At 42.3% G+C, this 20,053-nt stretch overlaps 1 protein-coding gene across 1 annotated transcript; it reads left to right on the top strand.

Moving 5' to 3' along the window:
- Positions 1–139: 139 nt before the first annotated feature.
- On the top strand, positions 140–19,732 carry BLMH (bleomycin hydrolase). Its single transcript, XM_075440370.1, has 12 exons — positions 140–248; positions 556–753; positions 974–1,083; positions 1,744–1,885; positions 3,141–3,229; positions 4,538–4,630; positions 8,123–8,278; positions 8,788–8,946; positions 9,045–9,112; positions 9,527–9,644; positions 12,090–12,159; positions 18,726–19,732. Exons 1-12 carry the CDS (start codon positions 236–238, stop codon positions 18,875–18,877), a joined length of 1,368 nt encoding a protein of 455 aa, XP_075296485.1. The 5' UTR covers positions 140–235; the 3' UTR covers positions 18,878–19,732.
- The last annotated feature ends 321 nt before the right edge of the window (positions 19,733–20,053 follow it).

Below are 20,053 nucleotides of genomic sequence, written 5' to 3'. Positions count from 1 at the left end.
CACGGACCCCCCCGCCCGCGGCGCCCCCGCGCGGCCGCAACCGGCGCAAGCTTGTCCCTCGCGGCGCGCCGTCCGCCTCCCGCCCGCGCCGAGCCCCCTCCCCTCCCTCCCCGGCCGCTGCGTGTGGGGGCCCCCCGCTTCCTGCTTCCGGTGCCGGGGCTATAAGAGGCGCTTCCGCCTGGGCCCGGCCATCGAGCGGCGTTTTTCCGTTCCGGGAGTTCGCGCCGCCGGTGCCATGAACGCCCGGGGTGAGGGGCGGGGCTGGGCCTGGTCGTTACCGGGACAACGGGTTGGGGGGAGGCTTTCCATGAGGGGCCTTGTGCGTTGGGAGGGGGGCGGTTACCGTGGCAACGGGGCCTTGGGGCGGGCCGGGGGGGGAGCGGGAAACACCCCGTTACCTCAGGAATAGGTCGGGGAACACCCCGTTACCTTAGCAGTGGGGGGGTGGTTACCGGTGTAACGGGTGCTGAGGGGGGGGTTACCGAGCGGGGGAGCGGGGCTAACGGCTGCCCCTCGTGTCGTCCGTCCGTCCCTCCCCCCCCCCCCCCCCCCCAGGGCTGAGCACGGAGAAGGCCGTAGCCTTCACCCGCCGGCTGCGGTCCGAGCCCCAGTTCCTGCTGGCCCAGAACGTGGCGACGTGTAACGACCCGCTGGAGGTTTGCTTGCAGCGTCAGGTGGTGCAGGACACGGTTCAGGTCTTCCAGCATGCCGTGCCTGCCGAGGGTAAACCCGTCACCAACCAGAAAAATTCCGGTAAGGGGTTCCCCGGGTGCTGGTGGGGAGGGGTGGGCTCCCTCGGTGGCTCTGGTGTTTGGGGAATGGGTGATGTGATGATGGCTGCTATGTCTGTTAACTCGAGAGGATGCTGCAGGGATTCAATTGAATCCCTGCAGCATCCTCTCGAGTTAACAGTCTTTAAACATGCAGCATTTCCCTGTTTTCCTGTTTAATTCTTGTCCCTTTGATCTCCCAGGGAGATGTTGGATCTTTTCCTGTCTCAATGCGATGCGTCTTCCTTTCATGAAGAAATACAACATCGAAGAGTTTGAATTCAGCCAGTCGTATCTATTTTTCTGGGATAAGGTACAGGTCATGGGTTGTGCTAGGATGGCTTATGCAATTGGGTGTTAGTATTGGGACAGAATTTTTTTTAGGCTGGACCATCATAACAATGCAGGTGGAAAACGTACATTAGAAGAAACTTCAGAAGTTCTTTAAATATGTATTTTAAATGCAGGTTGAGCAAAGTGGTGCTTTCAGCTCGAAGAAAGCTGTCAAGATGTTAATGTTTTGGAATAGTAAAATTCTTTTTTCAAGTGTCACATGTATTTCAGGAGTTGTAGGAGGCTCAGGGGAAATGTGACCGTAACTTTCTGTTCAGCTTTCAGTCGTGCTTGTGACCTCCTGATCTGCCAGCTGCCTGCCTGCTTTTTTCCCCCCACTAAGGGAAATCAAGAAAAACTAGTACTAGTTTGGGCCAGGCTTCATTGCATAACTTCTGTTTCACATTTCCTGTTCCCCTACTCTCAAGCTCTGTGTGAACTTGCTCCTAAATATTGGGTCTGTGACAGAAAGAAGTTTATAGATGAAGTCATGGAATGTTAGAGGGAAAATAAGGGCTTCAGTGGATGAGCAGAAGGTAGCTTCATCGAGTTAGGATTTCCAAAGAACTGAAAACTCAGGAATGAATTAGTGCACAACGTCACACTTACATTACCTATTTTTCCTGTCTTTCTGTTCCAGGTTGAACGTTGTTACTACTTTTTAAACGCCTTTGTGGAAACAGCTCAGAAGAAGGAGCCTGTGGAAGGAAGACTGATACAATTCCTGCTCTCCAACCCCACGAATGATGGTGGACAGTGGGATATGTTGGTTAACATTATTGGTAAGAGAACTGGTCGCTAGGAACCCTTCATGAGATTGCATGCTGTTTTGAGAGATGAGGAATGAAATAGAAGAAGAAATTAAGTTTGAGTTCTGGAAGTTTGCTAAGGAACATGATACCATTAGTCACTACCTTTTTTCATCAAAGACCTTTTTCATGCCAAATTGTAAATATTACACTTAAGCCTTGTCTAGGATCTTCACTCTTGCATATTGCTGCTCGTGACAGAAGCTCAGGAGATCAACAGAAGTAATTGGATATCCCAGACTTTCCATTTAGTAAAAGGTTCAGTTCCCTTTTACGACAGTCATCAACTCAACATTGTTTATATCCATGTATATAATTTCTAGGGCACGTGGTAAGGAAAAAACACTGCTAGGCTAGGGTGTGTCTACAGGGCAGAAGCAAAGCCACTTGGAGTTGCAGCCTGAAGAAAGATGGTATGAAGATCAGTGAGAGGGAAGTGATGTGGAATGTGGCAATGCTGGTCTTGTGAAGACCCAGTTTAACTGGGATCCTCCTTACACTGATTAAGGAGATACTTCTCCATGTCTAAATTACACTAGCATTTGTTTTCATTTGTGTTTTGAAACAACGTGACACCTTTGTAAATCAACAATCCCATAATGTTGTTAGAATCACAAAAGGAATTTGTTTCTTTGAAGCCTGGAGGTTACTTTTTTCCCCATCCAATTATTAATTAATCAGGACAGAGGAGGTTTTGGATGCTGCTGTTACATCCAGAGACTGGTGTGGTGTGTTTTGATTGGTACCATAACGTAGGAAGCAACTGAGCAGTTGCTGGTGTTTTATAAATGTTAAGGAGGAAAGGAGACTGGGAAGTTAGTCACTTAACCTTTGAGAAAATACATGGAATAATTCATAAGAGGCCTGGTTCTTTAGAAGATACTTCAGGAGCTGAATTTTCAGGTGATCATTTCTTTTTTCTAGTGAAAAGAACTTCTTAAAAAGCACTAATTAGTTTAGAACTTTTAAGTGTTGAATTAAATGGTACTGAGCAGTTCAGGGATTCTACCTTTTGGCACTCCTGTGGAATGTAGATCAGAGTTCAAGATTCAGTCACAAATTAAGATGTAAACTTTGAATCCTTGTAACCTTTAAATAAGAGACTTTCTCTTATAATCTCTGCACAAACCCCAACTATATTTAGCTTTTACGTGGGTATAGGTGGAAGCAATAAGTGTCTGCTGTGTGGAGAAACCAATTGTTAACCTATGGCTTTACTTTCTTTTAGAGAAGTATGGTGTTGTCCCCAAGAAATACTTCCCAGAGTCTCATACCACAGAGGCTACTAGAAGGATGAATGAGATCTTGAATCATAAGGTAAAATTGACTTAGATGATACAATTAAGGAGAGGGGATGGGAATGCCCCTGCTCCAAGTGTTCCTACTTTCATTTCTTTTTACTGACCAAAGTACTAAGTGCATCTCAGCAACTTAACTTGCTTTTATTCAAAAAGCAGCCTAAAGTCCTGGCAAAGTCTTGTGTTAAGCTTGAAACACAGAGCAGGAAAGTGCATTTATAGAAGCTGGCTGTTGCCAGACTTCAGTGGCTTGAAAGTACCCTACGTGGTTTTGGTAGCAATTGTTCTTGATTGCCAGATTTCCCAAGAGTTAATTCTTGATGTGTGGCTGATGGAATCTGTTTCTGCAAACTAGCGTTTGGTGTCTAGGTGACTTTTTTCTGTCCCCTCGATATTTCATCTACCAGTATGCCAAAGTTGCTAGAGATTACTGCCAAATGTGATTGAAGAGGTTTTTTAAAAAGGTATCTTCAAAACACTGAATCTTAAAAATCAGGTTGCAGTATAGAAGTGTGCAGCTTTGTCTAAGGGAAGGTGTAAGCTCACTTCCTGAACTACAAAAATGAATTAATCTGGGAAGATGCTAGTGTAAGTAGCTAGAGAAAAAGGCAATCAAAGCATTTTTTGAGGGCTTTGATTTTGTTTTTTCCAGTTCATATGGTACATGCTCAGGGAAATTTGCCTGTGGAAATCCACACAAAAAATGTAAAATATGTGTTGAAATGAGCTTAGACATAATGAATGGTGTTAATGTTATTCCAGTCTCGAACATTGCAAACCAGCTGGTCTTGAGGGAGCCACACTCACTGTTCCTGGCTTTATGGATGGTGACAGTAATGGGAAGCACGTGCTCTTCTTACTGCAATTCTGCACGCAGCGGGGAAGTGCTCCGCTCTTTTCATCAGCCAGGAGATCAATTATGCATTAGAATTGCAAAATACATTTTACAGCATGGAGACAGTCTGTTCTCTGTGACTCACAGAGGTGGCAATGCGTGTGGATGTTGCAGCCTGAGTTATGGACTAGAGAAAAGAGGCCTTAAGAACAGCTAATGGCTGTAAGCTTCAAATCAGTGGTTGGAAAATAGTAAATGAGTTGCAGCTATTTGTTAATTTCTGGGTTTTTTTTGGATCTTTTAAATGATTCCAATATCTTGGTTTTTTAAAGAATAAATATCTAATAAACCCTTCTCAAAGGGATTTTCTTTTCATTTTGAAACAGTTTACGAAGAGTAAAAAGGTGCTTGAAACAACCAGATAAAGTCCTAAAACCTAATGAGATGGCACCTTTCATACTCTTATAATAAAATGACTTTCTCTTTAAACAGATGAGAGAATACTGTTTGCGGCTAAGAAATATGGTGGAAAGTGGAACAATTAAAGGAGAACTTTGTGCTGCAATGGACACTATGATAGAAGAGGTAAACATACTTGTGTGACAACGAATCTTCTTGGAACACGAGGCTAGAATGGATGAGGTTTCTTACTCTTGTTCTGTAGCTCTCACGATCAGGCAAAACAAATGCCTTTTGCCTAACTAGGAATGTTTTGTATGGCAGCGCACTTGGAGGTATTCAAGTGGATTTTTTTCAAGTAGATTGTTGCTTATCACATTCTGAGTTTTTTCAAATACTTCCAGGCAAATGTCTGGAGTTTATAGGTTCCAGAGCTATGACATTTTATAGACACATTTGCCCCTTTCTGTAGGAAAGCAGCATTTTATATCTCAAGAGAGATCAAAATAGTGGCTGATCAGGCTTTTATAAATAGTGGGAAAGAGGCAAGGTGAAAATTGCGTTGCAATGGCTTTAAATGTAAAATCTTACAGCACAAGTGTTATTGCAGAAATTCCCCACAAGAGAGCAGAAAAGGACAACAAAAGGGAGTTCTGTGTGTTCTGGAAAAGATGGGAGCTGAACACAAGGCTGAATCCAGCTGTGGCCCGATACCGGGGGGCAGCAGAGGAAGGAAGCAAGTATCTGTTTCTGGCAGTGTGAATTAACTCAATCAAATCAATTGCCACATCTGTAGTATGCAGCGTGCATAGTGGCTGGTCCTCCATCTGTTCACACTGAATATGAGTGATGCATGTCACTCTTTTTATCTGATTTTAAGGTTAGATTAAAAAAAACCCAAAACCTGAGTTGTGTTACTTGAGTTATATTATTGAAACTAAAACTTTCATGTAATACACGCCTTAAGATCAACAGTAATTCTGCACTGTGAGCCTATCCCAGTATGCTGCCAATAAGCACTTAGTTCAAAAGTGGATTAATATAACTTACCTCCAGTGTGTGTGTTCAAAAGCCCTTGGAGGATTTTGCAGTAGACACCAATGACTTCCTAGAGATGTTTATTTTTAGGGCAATGACATACAGTTCACTGCAAAACATCTTTGTTTAGAGCCTCTTGCCCTCTGATAAGGGATCCTGGCACCAGCATTAAAGGCTCATTAACTGATTGCAGTTTTTTCTGTAAAAAGGTTGTGCTTAATTCTCTGAAGTTAACATGCTATTTCCTCTTGCAGTGGTAATAGTGGTTTCCAATTTAAGTTGATTTACTTTCAATAAACATTGTAGTTGAAATGTGCAATGACACAGTCTTGTATACTTCAAAACCACTCAGTTTTAAAGGTTTGAGACCACTTTTGTTTCATGTGTTTATGAGTATTTTTGTACGTGGCAAAGCAGAACTTGGTTTTGTTCTGTGAAGTTCTATTTGCATAGCAAATCTTGGTTTGCTCATGCTGGGAGGCAGTGCTCTAGCTAAAATGGGGTGGTGGTACTGGAACACAAGATTAAATATTCACTCAAGAACTGTATAAACATTCTTCTTATCAAACCAGTGTACAGCAGGTCAGAAGCTGAAATCAGTGCAGTGCATGTGATTGAAATTTTTTTTCTGTTACTGTTCTCCTTTGTAGACTCTTCCTTACCAGGAGTGTCCTTCTTTTCACCTCCTCATTTGTATTGTTTTTTAGCAGAAGCCGCTGAATCTTTGACTTACCTTGGTTCTGGTTGTTGCTAGAGTGATATAAGTCCCCTTTTAGTTTAAATATGTTGTCTTATTTTCTTTATTGAAAGAGGAAGCTTGTGAGATAGAGATGGCCTGTGGTGGGTGTGGTGGCAAAACAATCAGGGAAGGCCATTCCCAGGCCCCACTGCCTCTGTTAACTTGAGACTTCTGTCTCCATTTTCCTTCCTCTGGCTGGAGCCCACTTGCTTGTTGCTCTCCTAGGCGTTTTTCTGGCTTATTTTGTTTTTATAGCCTCATCTCTCACCACTTTGGGTTATCTGAGGTAATGTGGGTGTATCCACAGCAAATGCTACCTTTTGTGCAGTCTGTGCAAAGTTAAATATTTATAGTAGTTTAGGGATTTACATTTGCTCTTTAACATATTTGAGAAATAAATGAGTTCCTCCAGTAAAAACATTAAACACACACCCTTGTTTCAACCCATGATTAATCTCTTCACTTGTTTTCTTAAATTGCTTGGAGCAAGAACACCTTCATTTGTATTTTGTGCACAGCCAAATAGTGTTACTTAGCATGAACATTGCATTCCTCTTGCCATCAGCACAAAGTGCTTACTAGCACAAAGCTAGTTCTTACGGAGCCTTGGGATACATATAAATCAGCTCAACTGGCTCCAGAAGGAGTAAGTCTGCTCTGGGAAAGGTATTCTGTCTCCTCTCCTGTGCAAGTCAGTGAGAGGAACGTGTGAAGACTGACAGCCTAGGGAAGTTGGCACCAGCCACAGGTGTTAGATCCTAGTGCAGAAGGCGCAGGTGAGATTTGACTCCCCCTGCTCTTATTCAAAATAACCTGTTGGTTCCTTGCAAGGAATACGCTTGTCCCCTGCTCAAGACATGGCCAGAGCTGCAGTAGACCAGTCACCTGAAGTAAAACAGATTCAAACCTGTTTATGTATGATTGAATTCTCTGTCCCCAGAGTACCTGTGTCGGGTCCAGCAAAATATCCCTAAAGACAGTTATCTGGTTACACTGCCTGGGAGTTAGCACATCTTATGATAAGTCCTGCGAGAAAGTACCGTAGTGATTCTTAAGTGCGGTTTCATATTCTGATTTATAGCTGGGCTGCCTTGAAATCTGGTCAGCTTTTTGTGCTAAAAATCAATAGAAAGCTGTCAGCTGCAAAGGATGTCACAGTCAGCAGGCAAGGATCTCAAATTGCACAGCCTGTCAGCTCAACCCTGAACTGAGACATTGTTAAATCTATTAAAACAGACCAGAAGATTATTCTAGGCTTTTGAAAAGAAGCAAAGGCTCATCTTTGAAATCCAAATGAACATTACAGGAAAAAAAAGGGATTAGCACAGGGGAAACACTGGAATAGAATGCTTTGCTGTGTGCATGTTAGGAGGGCTGATTCTGATCTGCATGGGGCAAACCACCTGGTGGAACGGGTGATGCTGAATGCTTAAGCCTTTCTAGAATCAGTTTGATAAAGTTGCTCTAGCACTGGGGAAGTATCTTGTTGGAGGAGCTTTGGAATTAGTTGTGAAATACTGGAATGGGACTGGGCAGCGTGTTGGCTTTTGCTTTTGGCTGCTGAATTCCTAGGATAACTTGGAATTTACGTGTTCAACCTTAAGCTTCTGTTTTGCCTGATGGTTTGCCTGAGAAGGTAGAGTGTAAGAATGGAGAGATTCTGTTGATTTTTCTGCAGCCTTTCAGGTTGGTTTTGAGCTGTTGAAACAGGTAGATTTCTGGAGCTGAATGCAAATAATTCATGTGTGTATGTTCATTCATGTTCTTCTGAGGTGGCCGTTAAGATCTCATTTCTCCAGGTGGTTCTCGTGGAGAAATCCATTCATCAGTGGCATTGCTGTGGTAGGAGAGGCAGACCTGCATGTTTCAGCAAGTTCACAGCCATTTCCTTCTCTGGGCAGGTATTCAGAATAGTGAGTACGTGCCTGGGCAGCCCTCCGGAGACCTTCTGCTGGGAGTTCCGGGATAAGGAGAAGAACTACCACAAACATGGCCCTGTGACACCAGTCCAGTTCTACAATGAGCACGTGAAGCCTTACTTCAACATGGAGGACAAGGTTGGGGATGCTGAAAGGCAGTAGCTTCCCAAGACCTTTTGTTTAGCTGCTAAGCCACTTATTTTCCACTGTTGCGCATGCACTGTCCACCCCTGGAACCGTGCCAGAGGGGATGGGTACCACTCCCAGAAGTCAAAGATGGCCCTGTGTTTATTGCGCCCATTCTCCTGTTTGTGCTCTACCCTGCAATTAGTTGTGATCTTGCATTGCACTTCCATGATGATTTTGCAATGATAGAATATGTAATGATGTAATCAGTCATAAAATTCTGTAAGACGGCCAGCAGAGAGCAGGAATAACATGCAAAGCTGCTATGCCACAGTTATGAGGGGGACTTACAAAACAAAAAACAAACAAAACCTTAAATGTTGTATTTCAGCCAAGTGGCTTGTTTGCTAAGGGGACAGACAGCTAGTTGGGACAAAAGCAATTCTCTGAAATCCATCTAGATTCACTTCTCAGACTTCAGTTAAGTTGCACCTTACCTTGGACATCTTTGTTTTTGGCAGATTTGTCTAGTGAACGATCCTCGACCTCAGAACCCGTACAATAGGCTGTACACAGTGGAGTACTTGGGCAACATGGTAGGAGGGAGGAAAACGCTCTATAACAACCAGCCTGTTGATGTCTTGAAAAAATTAGCGGCAGCCTCTATTAAGGATGGCGAGGTTTGTTTGGTTTCTTTGCATGGATGGCATGGTGCAGCTGTTGTAATGTAAAACTTGCTGAGGTATGGCCTGGACGTGACTCTCCCTTCTGTTTGTAGGCTGTGTGGTTTGGCTGCGATGTTGCAAAGCACTTCTGTGGCAAGCTGGGAATTAATGACATGAATATGTAAGTAGAAAATCAAAACAGAATACCCTTTGGGATGCTTGGCTAGCACATAAACATGCCTTAACTGCTTAAGAAACTAATTTGTACATACTTTGGATTATATACCCCAAAAAAGTATATTTAAGTAATTCAGCAGCAGCACACTTTTTTTTTCACTTGTTAGCTGAGATCTGAATCCTTTAATGATGCACTACAAGTGGTTGTTAAAATATTTTTACTCATTTGAATTGTCTAGCATCTGGTGAGAGAAATTGCTGAAGGGATCAGTTTTTGCTTTTATTCTGAAACTAAAAATAGTTGAACTTGCATGCCTGTGCGCTGGCTCTGGGGCAGCGCAGTCTGCTGATTCCCTGGGTCACTTGTGAGAATTCTCCCTACATCCTTGTTCATATCGCTGATCTGGCTTTCGAACAGATTTAATCATGAGCTGGTGTTCGGTGTCTCCATCAAGAACATGAACAAAGCAGAACGATTAATGTTTGGAGAATCAATGATGACCCATGCCATGGTCCTGACAGCTGTCACTGAGAAGGTAGTCTCCCTCCTGAAGTTCTGATGCTTGCATGGATGTGTTTGAGTATTCTGGTGGCTTGTTTGTGTGCTGGGCTCGTTCGCAGTGTGTAAGCTGTCCTGCTGGAGTTCAGCGTGTGTGCCACAACACCCTGGTGCACCAGGCCTGGTTGTCTGTTCTCCCGGTGTTGTTTGTGTCTGAGTGTTCAGAACTATATATATTTAACAAGGAGTGAAGAGTTTTAGACAAGTCAAAGACTTTTCTTTCTACCCACAAAGCTTTATTGGAGAAAGGGGAAAGAAAGTCAGCTTCTCTTTTAAGATACCAGAAAACCTACGTTAACTAATTTTTAAACACAGATTCTGATGTATCTTGCTGAGCAAGAAATCTAGTATGACAGCAAGTATTTCCTACCGTCTCCTGCGGTGTGGGTTAGTCCAATCTGCATTTTACAGCATGAAGCTGCTTCTGTTAAAATGCCAGTAGGAGACACTTGGCAACAGTCTTCAGCTTCTGCAGCTCACTGGCATGTGACCCCTCTGACCTGCACATGATTAGGGAAGGAAAATGGTGTCCAAAATAGCTCTGTGGCAGACAGTAGGCTGAGATGAATCCACAACTACATCTGCTCCTGGCAGTAAAACAAAGCGCATATTAAGTAAAAAGAACCATGTGAAAATTTACAACTTGGGGTTATCTGCAGTGTTGGTGTTTTCCATTTATTTCCAGAAGTTGTCACTATTGAAGTTTCTTTGAAGTGATCCCTTCCTGTCCAACATGACCTTGGCTTGAGAAACAACAGCTTGCATGTGACTGAAAGTTTGCTTGAGCTCTGGAGTCTGAGGACTTGAGATGGGACTGCTGAGTCACAAGAATTTTTTAGTTACTTTTTACAACTCAGTATAAAATTTCCTGTTGCATTCTGAGCTCATAACACTTATTTTGTGTGTCAGATTGCATGAATGTCTATTGAAGAATTTTCATTGTTTTTCAGTTAGATATTTAAAATTATACTTTTCTGGTGTTTCATCTATTCGTGACTGAAGTGTGTGTGTTTGTACTCATAACCAGTTCCTGGCTGCACTTAACTGACAGCTCTAGTCTATGGTCTGCATCTAGTCTATGGTCTGCATCTGTAAATTCATTCTTTTGCATGCCTAAATGTGTAGTTGCATAAAATGTAATCAAATGTGACCTGATTTTTTTAAAGAAAAGGATGTAAGATAGATGGTATCTCTAAAATCAAAAGATCATTTAAAAGACACTATCTGAAAACAAGTTCAGCATTTAGAGGCTTTTCCACATTTAAAATGGACTGTTTCTACTTTTTGTTTGAACATGTTGTCTTATATTAAACCTTATCTTAATCTAAAGGAGCTTTGATAAACTGAGTTGTAAAACGTAATACTTCAGATTTACCTACTTTATAAAAAGGCTTTAAAGATTTAAAAAAATCCTATTACAATTTACAACATAAAAAAATTGATGGGGATTAAATGCACCTTTTGGTTAAAAACTTAATGTAGATAAACATGTTTATCCTAGTTTCTGTCTGATCACATCAAGAGTTGACTTATCCTTAGTCTGGTGGCTCTTGAGTGTCTCATTTTAAGGACTATATTAGGTCCTATATTTTTTAAAGTGAGGATAGAAGCAATACAACAGCAACATATTCCACTGAATAATAAAAATTGATTTATGGTGTGTTTTGCAGGTTAGCTTTTTGTAGTTAAAAACAAATCTAGCAGTGAAAGAATAACTATTCTTTGGTTCCTCGAGGGACCTGCTGTTTCGTCAGGAGAGGCTGCTTGAAGGAAGCAGCAGCTCACTGTGGCACAGCATGCCTGTGAAGCTGTTATCAATACTTCTATGTACTCTGTAGATTTGAACCAGACTTCCCACAATGCACGCTGGAGTACTGTAAATGAAATGTTCTGCGTGCTCGTTAGAAGCCTTGTGTACCTTTCCAAGCACCAGACTTGGAGCTGTATCCTGCAGCTACATTCTTCAAGAGTTTGCACTTGCTCTAAGACCGTTCTAGATTATTACAGTTGCTTCATTGTCATTGTTCCTTTCCTCTGATTCCTAGCTCAAGCAAGCTGAGCATTCTGCATTTCAGAAGGCCGCTGTGCACTGATAGGTGATAGGAAAGCTGTTTAAATTCTGTCAATTAAGTCCAAATTTGAATTCAGTTAATAAGTTTTCTGGTTAAAATAAGTATGTATTGCAGGCTCTCTTCTTGACCACATTTCCTCATATTTTATGTAAGCGGGTAGACAAGTATTTTAGAAAATTACATTTCTGCAGCCATTAGCAAGATAACATTGCCTGAAACTCGCCAATGCCTGTAGACTTTTGGGAGTGGAGCTCTGAGGTTTGGTGCTGGATTTAGATGTGGACAGGTTGGCTGCTGTAAACTCATGTGGTCCTTCACTACTGAATCGCCATCAACTTGTTTTATCACAGGATGGGCAAGAAGAGGCATTTGAAAAATGGAGAGTGGAGAACTCCTGGGGTGAAGATCGTGGTAATAAAGGTAAAGTAATTTATAGTTGAGGGAACAGAAAGCTGAACTTTGTGTTTGGAAATAAAGAGGTGGAAGTGGGAGAGGGGATGTGCTGTGTGTCCTTCACCAGGACCTGCACAAACAGCATGTGGGTCCCCGAGTTATGGCACTGTGTTCCTGGAAGATAAACATTCTTCACTGGAATGTGATTTACATCTGAGTAAATTGAATGTAAACATTGAATGGAGAAGCAGGAAATGTCACTGGATAAACTTGACACTGTGGTTGCAGGTTCAACTGTGGAGGCAATTGTGTTTTTTGGGAGATGGCCATAAGTGACTGACACTGCTTCTTGACAAGCAGGGCATCTTTGTCCCAAAGGCAGGAGGACACAGTTGACAGAAGCCCCTGTGGAGGCTGGAACCGGAACTCTGAATATAGTTTAATGCTATGGGGGGTATATTGTCTTTACACTACAGCTTTTCACAATCTAATAACCACACTGCTTATTTAGTGTACGCAAGGTAGTGGGAAGATACCAGTAGACTTCTGTCACCAGATCAGATGGATTCAGGCTGTCTAACTTCTAAGTAATCTGGCTAATAATGGTTACCTTCTCTCTTCCGCTCTGAGCGGCGTCTTGTCAGGTCACACTAAGCATTTGTAGAGTGTACCACAGAGTGCAGGGCCTGTTGGGAATAGTAGGGATTATCAAAGGAGTTCTAGAAAATGCATCTACAGTTCATGTAATGAAGTATTTAAAGTAATAAACTTTAAAATAACTTTTTAAAGTTTGATTAGTTTATTGCTGTAAAGCTGCTTATTTTCCTAAGCATTGTATACCCATTTGATGTTGATCACAAGTAAATTGCCAACTATTGTCTGTGTCAAAAAACCCAGCAGCTGTAGGAGTTTGGCAAGTGTGGTAGGGAGAGAGCAGAATCTCTGCTGTTTTGTTGCTTATAATCTTCTGCAGAGCACAAGTCTGAAATCTGGTCGTATTAGTCTGAAAATATGGTAGAACTTCTCTTCTGAAACTTCAAGCATTCCAGCAGGCGTGTAAACCACTCCTTTAATAAAGGGACAATGGATAGGAAGTGCTTTGCAGGATAGGATAGGATCGCTTCCAAGAAGTGCTACAGAAGTGCTTTCTTCTAGTGTGAAAGCAGAAATAGACTTCACTGTGATATTTTAAGTGTACTGAAGTTTTTGGTAACAGAACTAAGCTTAAATCTGTATACTTCAGCTGTCTCATCTTTGGGACCTCATGCTGGCTGTGGCTGATATTACTTAAACAATCTTACTGAGTCATACGTGAAACCTAAGTGGTTTATATCCTCTTTAAAGCACTGTTTATCAGTCACTGTAAGCTTTTACTTACTGATTTTTGTAAATGAGGGTATGGCTGATTCCAGCTTGTACTGTGAACAGCTGCGATGTAAACTATTCTAGTACCAACACCTGTATGTAAAAAACAAAAAAGAGAATTCTGGTTGCTTTCTGAAGCCATGATAAAAACATGACCTGCAGCATCCTTGCAGTGTTCCCCTCTGGCATGACAAGCACTAGCAACAACAAAATCCACTGTTAACATGCAGTTCTGCTCATGCCAGGTTTTCTTGCATAAACTTGCTTTCCTGTTGATGACTGTCTCAGCCTGCACTGTTGTTCCTTGAAAAAGGATTTGTAAGCGCTGTCGGGCTGTAGTGGGGTGGATGTGACAGCCTGGCATGGCAGTGTGGACAGTGGTGAGTCACAGCTGAGCAGTGGCTTCAGAAATTGCTTCTAGTGCCTTCCCTGCTCAGCCTGGGAATGACTGGAGGGGGCTTCTCTGCCTGGTCTGGGATCCAGCTCTGACCTGCCCTGGCCCTAGGTGAGCGGGGCTGATGGTGTTGAGAGCATTTCTGCTTTGCTCTGCTGAGGCCAGCAGTCAGTCAGGGTTTCCTGAAGGTGTGGAGTGGAGCAAGATCTCCATGACTTGTCATGTTCCAGTCTGGGATGGGCCGGATGCGGGCTCAGCCATGGCACAAACTCCCTGCTGAGCGTGCCAACCCAGGCTTCCGTGTGTCCCAGGGCATAACACAGTAGTCATTGCTGACCACATTTTTCTGTGGCAGATTAATCCCAAATGTTGTGCTCACAAGATCTGGTATGGCTGAAATTTCCCAGGATGTTTGGGGGTTTCTTCTGGGAATAGACTGTTTCTGGAAAGCTCCGGTTTAGGATGTGGTCTTTATGAATAAGCTTTTGATATCTTATGCATGAACAGCTAACTGAAACATAGAATATTCTTGGAACAGTTTCTTAATTTATGTTCTTGGTCTTGCAGTAGTGCCTGTTCTGATTTAGCTGTATACACTCACAACGAAGTATTCCAATAAAAATACTTCGTCTTGACAACACAAATGAAACTATGTTGATGTTCAGCCTTCAAGACTCATCAGTGTGACAATAGTTAAATGTGTGTTGGAAAGGTAGGTTAACTAAAGAAGCCAAATCAATACTAAAAAAATAACATCAAAACTTTTCTTGTCTCCAGATACAAACTAATAACTATTTTGTTAAGCATTTCTGAGTAATAGAGAATATAAAACATAAAAATACCTGCTTAGTTTTGCTCTTATTGTCAGAACATGTCGTTTTGAGACACTCCAGATGCTTGGTTTGTGATGTTAGATGCTACTAGAGTTAGAGGAATGCTTCCAGGAAGGCAGAGCCTTACTCAGCCTGTTCAGCGTGGACTTTGGTTCGTGCTCCAAACATTCTGAAGTTAATAGGTGTCTGTCAGCAACTTTGTGGTAACCATATAGGCTCCTTGGCCAAGGTTCAGAGTTGTTCTTTGTTAGATTGGGCTCAGTTTCAGGATATTGGCTATTACTCTGAAACCGCAGGGCAGCAGACTGAAGCCTGACACCACTAGTAGAAGTTGTACCTGTTGAGCTGTGACTGAGCAGCGGCAGTTCTGTGCTGGTGTTACTGGGCTGGAGCGTCAGGGAATGCTCTGATGGAGCTGCGGAGGCTGTGATGATGTGTGTGGAGAGCTGTGTGTGTGTTTGGCGTTCTTCATTTTGAGCATGTAACCCAAAATCAAAAAATAACTGCAGCAACTAGAAATTAAAGTGTAGTGCCTCAGGCTTTACATAGGAATAACACTAACTTAACCCTGTTACCTGGTTGTGTTTGAATATTACGTGAACTTGTTTGCCAGCTTTGTAAGCCTAACTTGCTACATGGTTTGCAGTAACAGTTTACTATCCTTTAACATTATCTCTTTTCCAAATATGGATTCACTCTTCAAGAATAAGTTCTTCTAGAGCCATTTAAGAGAAGCTAGTTGTTCTTTTGAAATACAACAGGACCCCAGAGTGACTTGAATAAACCCTGCCCGTACCTTATATGCCTGTATTGTATGCATGCCATCTATGTGAACTTCTCTGAGTGAGTCACTGTCATCTGTTTTGTACTGGTAGAGCCCACAGTCTCTGGAAAGTCTTGCTTCACTGTCTATATTTTGTTTTGGTTAGGGAGTTGTCTGAAAAAGTGCCTTGACAGAAAATCCCATCAGAACTACAAAGCTTGACTTTTTATTTCAGGCTACTCTTTTCTTAGGCATGACCAGACAACCCACTGTTGAGCTGAAGGCAGCTGGAACAGCCTTCAGAGTGCTCTCTCAAACACTAGAAGAGGTAACTTGGCAGGGTCTCCTCCCCTGCCTCCTGCCCTGCTTTTTCAGTCTTCATTGTCCAGTACTCGCTGGTATAGGAGGGTGAGGATTTGTGGTCTGTCCTAGCTCTCTTGCTGTGCTGCTCAGTCTGTCTGGCAGTGACTTTTTTTTATCTTATCTGCCTTGTTAAGGAACTGGGAAGCTGTGCTTGGATAAGTCCAGTGCAGAGAACCAGAATCCACATCGGTGAAGAGGCAGCCAAGAATGATGTTAAACTTGGCACATCCCAGTTGAGGCTCAGTGGGGTGTGGGGGATACAAGTAAGCCCCAACTCCATTATTTCTTGGACAGGATGATAAAAGGTACAGCCTGCAACAAAACACCAGAGACTAAATTTTGAGTCATTAAAACCCAGATAAACAAATTACATTGTTGGTAGGAAATGGAAGGGGTTTTTTGCATGGGGTCCCTCTTGCTTTGCTCTGCGTACGGTCGAAGGTGCCAGGTAACGCCTGCTTCCCCAGACTGGCGTGGGGCAGGACTGGAAGGACTGTGACTCCTGGTTTGGGTACCATGGTATGAAGTTACTTATACACTCCGCGGAGTGGGCAGAACTGAATTCTTGTGGTGGTGCTTGTCCCAGGGAAAGGGAAGCCCTGGGAACAGCCTAGCATTGCCTCTCCTAAATGTTTAGTAATTACATTTGTATCTGTTGTAAAAGTGTTTCTTGGAATCCTGTCTATTTTTCCTCAAGGAGCGAACACAGCTGCTGACAAACATTGCTTGTTTTTTGAGGTAAAGTCACTTCCCAGTCAAATATTTCCTTTCTGTGTTTTACTGGCACTTTGTCAGCCATACAGGCAAGTTTAATTATTCTGATTACTCTTTTGTTCTGGAGAACACAGTACATTATTACCTAACTTTGAACCCGGCTTATCCCATGGGGTATCTTTTCTTAAAAGCAAGCAAGAGGGGAACACTAAATCACGTTATCACATCCATTTGATAGGGGTCCATCTGCTTGTTTTGGCGCAAAAAGAACTTTCTGGTGGTACATCTCCAGCTAGAAGTCAGCTCCCTTTTGACTTTTCTAATCTCTTGTACTGACTGTTGCATACTTACTCTTCTGTCTGAAGACATTTTAAGGATTTAAGTGCAGACACTTAATGTCTGTATTCATAGATGTGTGTGTATGTTGTCCCATAACCACACTGTGACAGCAAGGCTCTGTTAATTTGCTCTCCCTGTGGAGGAGTTACGGCACAAGCACCAAGTGGCTTGTACTGTGTCCTTCGGGAGCTTTCCAGGGCCTTATTTTCAGGTGCCCGAATCCGAGGTTGTGCAATAGCTTCCAGACCAGCCATCCTCGACTGACCTCTCCCTGGCCAGCAGCTTGTCAGTTTTAAAATGCTGCGTGTTCAGGTTTTTCTTTGGGTCAGTTGAAGAAATGTGGAGCAGCCTCACACAGAGGCAGGACTGTGCTTTTGTAGTCAGGTGCTGTGTTCTGTTACACCACGGTGATGCTGTTCCAAGTTCTTGTCCGTATGCTGGCCTTAACATACCAATGGTGTGCGTCGAAGCAGTGGATTAATTGCCTGAGGTAAAACTCCTTTGTGTGTCCTGCCCAGAAATGCAATAAACTTTTCTGTTTTTTTCACTTCTGCTTGTTACTTGGATGGAGTGCAGAGCTCAGGGTTTCCGTAGGCAGGCTCTGAGCATATGTCTTGCTGCCTATACAGTGTATGTCTCCTTTTAATGAAGAAATTGATAATGGCTTTCATTGTGACACTGGGCACAGGCCTCCTCAAAGAGCGACCTTACTTATTTGCATGTTCTGAAGTTCTGCTTGACGTTTCCTTCTTGTTCAGACACTGCGATCCTAATCGGCACTGTCAAGCTCTGAGATACAGGATGTCAGAAGCAGAGTTCATTATCCTCTCAGGGTGCAATTACTTGTTGGCTCTTGGGAGTGAGAGGTTTTTGTGTGTCCCAAGAACTCATATCCTGAAGAGAATAATCACAGCAGCTCCCTTTGGCAGTGTTTCCAAAATGGCTTCTAGCTCGGATTACAGTTGATAGGGTTTTTAATTTATGGGAATTATCTGATCTCTTGCTTTAGAAACAAGATGGTGTAGATAGATGCATTTATTGTCCATATTCTTTGGACGTTTTCTTGTTTCATTTGATTGTGTGATGATACTGTGTAAGGACATGAGGAACTTTATTACATAAAGCCTTCCCATCTGTCTTCAAAATCCTTTTTCTCCCAGCCGCTCTTATTTTCAGTTCACCTTGAATAGTTTGTTTGCAATGGTAGCTTTCTGCTAAAAGCCGTGATACTCTAAATGTGACTCCCACAGTTCAAAGGCTGTTCACTGAAATTCTCGGTAAGAATTACAATAAGGGAGAAAATTAAGATTTGGTTCAGCCAAAGTGTGATTCTTAGGTGGTTTTACATTTGAGGAAAGCAGATGGCCTCCTTTTCTTACTACAAGAACTGAAAGAGCAAATTCTTATTCAGCCAAAAAGATTTGGATATTTACCTGGAAAATTTCCCTTTTCTTAACAAAACCCTGAAAACTTCTAAAGCCAGAGACTCGGATAATTTTACGTTCTGCCTTAAATACTAAGGTTTTTAAGGCATTGTAATTCACCTGAGTATTCTCAATGCCTGTTTTAAGAGGAAGCATAAATGATGAATATTCTGGATCTTGTTTTTCCTGGCAGGCTTCTTGCTTGGTGTTTCAGTGCATGTGAAGAACATCCAGTTAGCCTACATGTTAACTTATTTGTAATTTTTTTTTTCTTGAGAGATAGAGAGTATGACTAGGTCCTGTTTGTAATGCGTCGTTCATGGGTGAAACCTGTATATGTGACTGCTGCACTGTATTGGTAATGGTTCTCTGTTGTAATGAACTATTTTCATCTCCAGGTTACCTGATCATGACTGATGACTGGTTTTCTGAGTACGTGTACGAAGTTGTGGTGGATAAGAAGCATGTACCAGAAGACATCTTGGCAGTGATGCAGCAGGAACCAATTGTTTTGCCAGCTTGGGACCCTATGGGGGCTTTAGCCAAGTGAATTACAGAATATTTGCCTCTTAACGGTCAACCAGAAGTAGACGCAATAGAGAATTCCAGTGGTTGGAAGCCATAGCCAAATGATAATGAGACCAAGCACTCAGCGTGGTCGTATTCTTGAAATGTAAGTTAAGGATCTTTGGGAAATAGCGCTTTACTGACTTGGCTGAATAAAGCTCTCAGACAGGGTACTCCGCAAAACTAAAAAGGGAGAAGGAAAAAAAACTCATAATGAAAATGTATTACAAGTACTGTCAATGGCAGTTGGATTTTACCTTAAATTTTTAATAAAAATCAGCATAGTAACTCTGTAGAATTACTTTGAGCAGTGTTTTCCCTAGAAGAGGGCCGTAAAAGGCCCTTTAGAATTTAACAGCTACATGATTGTTAGAACAAATACCTTGATACTTATAAATGAACTATCCATGCTCTGACTTGTACCATAAAAGAATGCCCAAAATATTTTATATATTTACATTTTTAGTTTTGCTGAAGTTTTGGAGGGGACGTAAGAATTGAAACTGCTAAAAATTACCTGTAGGAAATTTTCTCTTCCAGCAGAATTGGGGAGGGAAAAACTGTTTCCTTCAGGTTTCCAGTTTCACTTGTTCTTATTCTTCTGTTACTGAGCTAGGACTGGATAACGCATGTCAAGGCCCAGTGCTGTGTCTGTGTGCACAGGAGCGCTATTTTTCAGTTACATTAGCAAGAACAACCATATGTATGTTCACAGGTGGAGTTAGTGTCATGCTCAACAGAAAAACAACCCCAACATTTTAATTGCTGCATTTTATTTGGATGTTTTAAAAACAAGATGGTGCTATGAAGCTTTTAAATAAACACTTTCTGAAGTGAACAGTATGGTTCTGGGTTTTTAATGAGCCTCATGTAACTAATGAAATGGAAAGATATTAGTGACCTACAAACGAATTGAATGTGAATGTATCAGGAAAACCTGCTGCTCTGTGTTCTCAGTAGTCAAAGATGCTCCTCTCGCTGAACAAAGATAACAGAAATGTAGTATCTCGTGCTACAGGCATTCACATAGTTTGAGTGCAGTACTAACTTTGATTTAAATTGCACCAAAATGGCAGGCTGTCTGTGTGTGTACCCTGATGGTGTTCCTATGTGGTACTGGCCTTAGTCATAGGCAAATAAAAGGGTAAGTAAGGACAAC

The sequence above is a fragment of the Opisthocomus hoazin genome, chromosome 20 (assembly GCF_030867145.1).
Source record: "Opisthocomus hoazin isolate bOpiHoa1 chromosome 20, bOpiHoa1.hap1, whole genome shotgun sequence".
NCBI classification, from domain to species: Eukaryota; Metazoa; Chordata; class Aves; order Opisthocomiformes; family Opisthocomidae; genus Opisthocomus; species Opisthocomus hoazin.
The sequence above is the reverse complement of the archived record's forward strand: the minus strand, read 5'-3'. Positions and strand labels throughout refer to the sequence as shown.

Excerpts from the sequence above, each read along its gene's own strand:
- BLMH (XM_075440370.1), top strand. Across the intron at positions 1,084-1,743 it reads ATCTATTTTTCTGGGATAAG|GTTGAACGTTGTTACTACTT; the intron begins GTACAGGTCATG and ends TTTCTGTTCCAG. Across the intron at positions 3,230-4,537 it reads ATGAGATCTTGAATCATAAG|ATGAGAGAATACTGTTTGCG; the intron begins GTAAAATTGACT and ends CTCTTTAAACAG.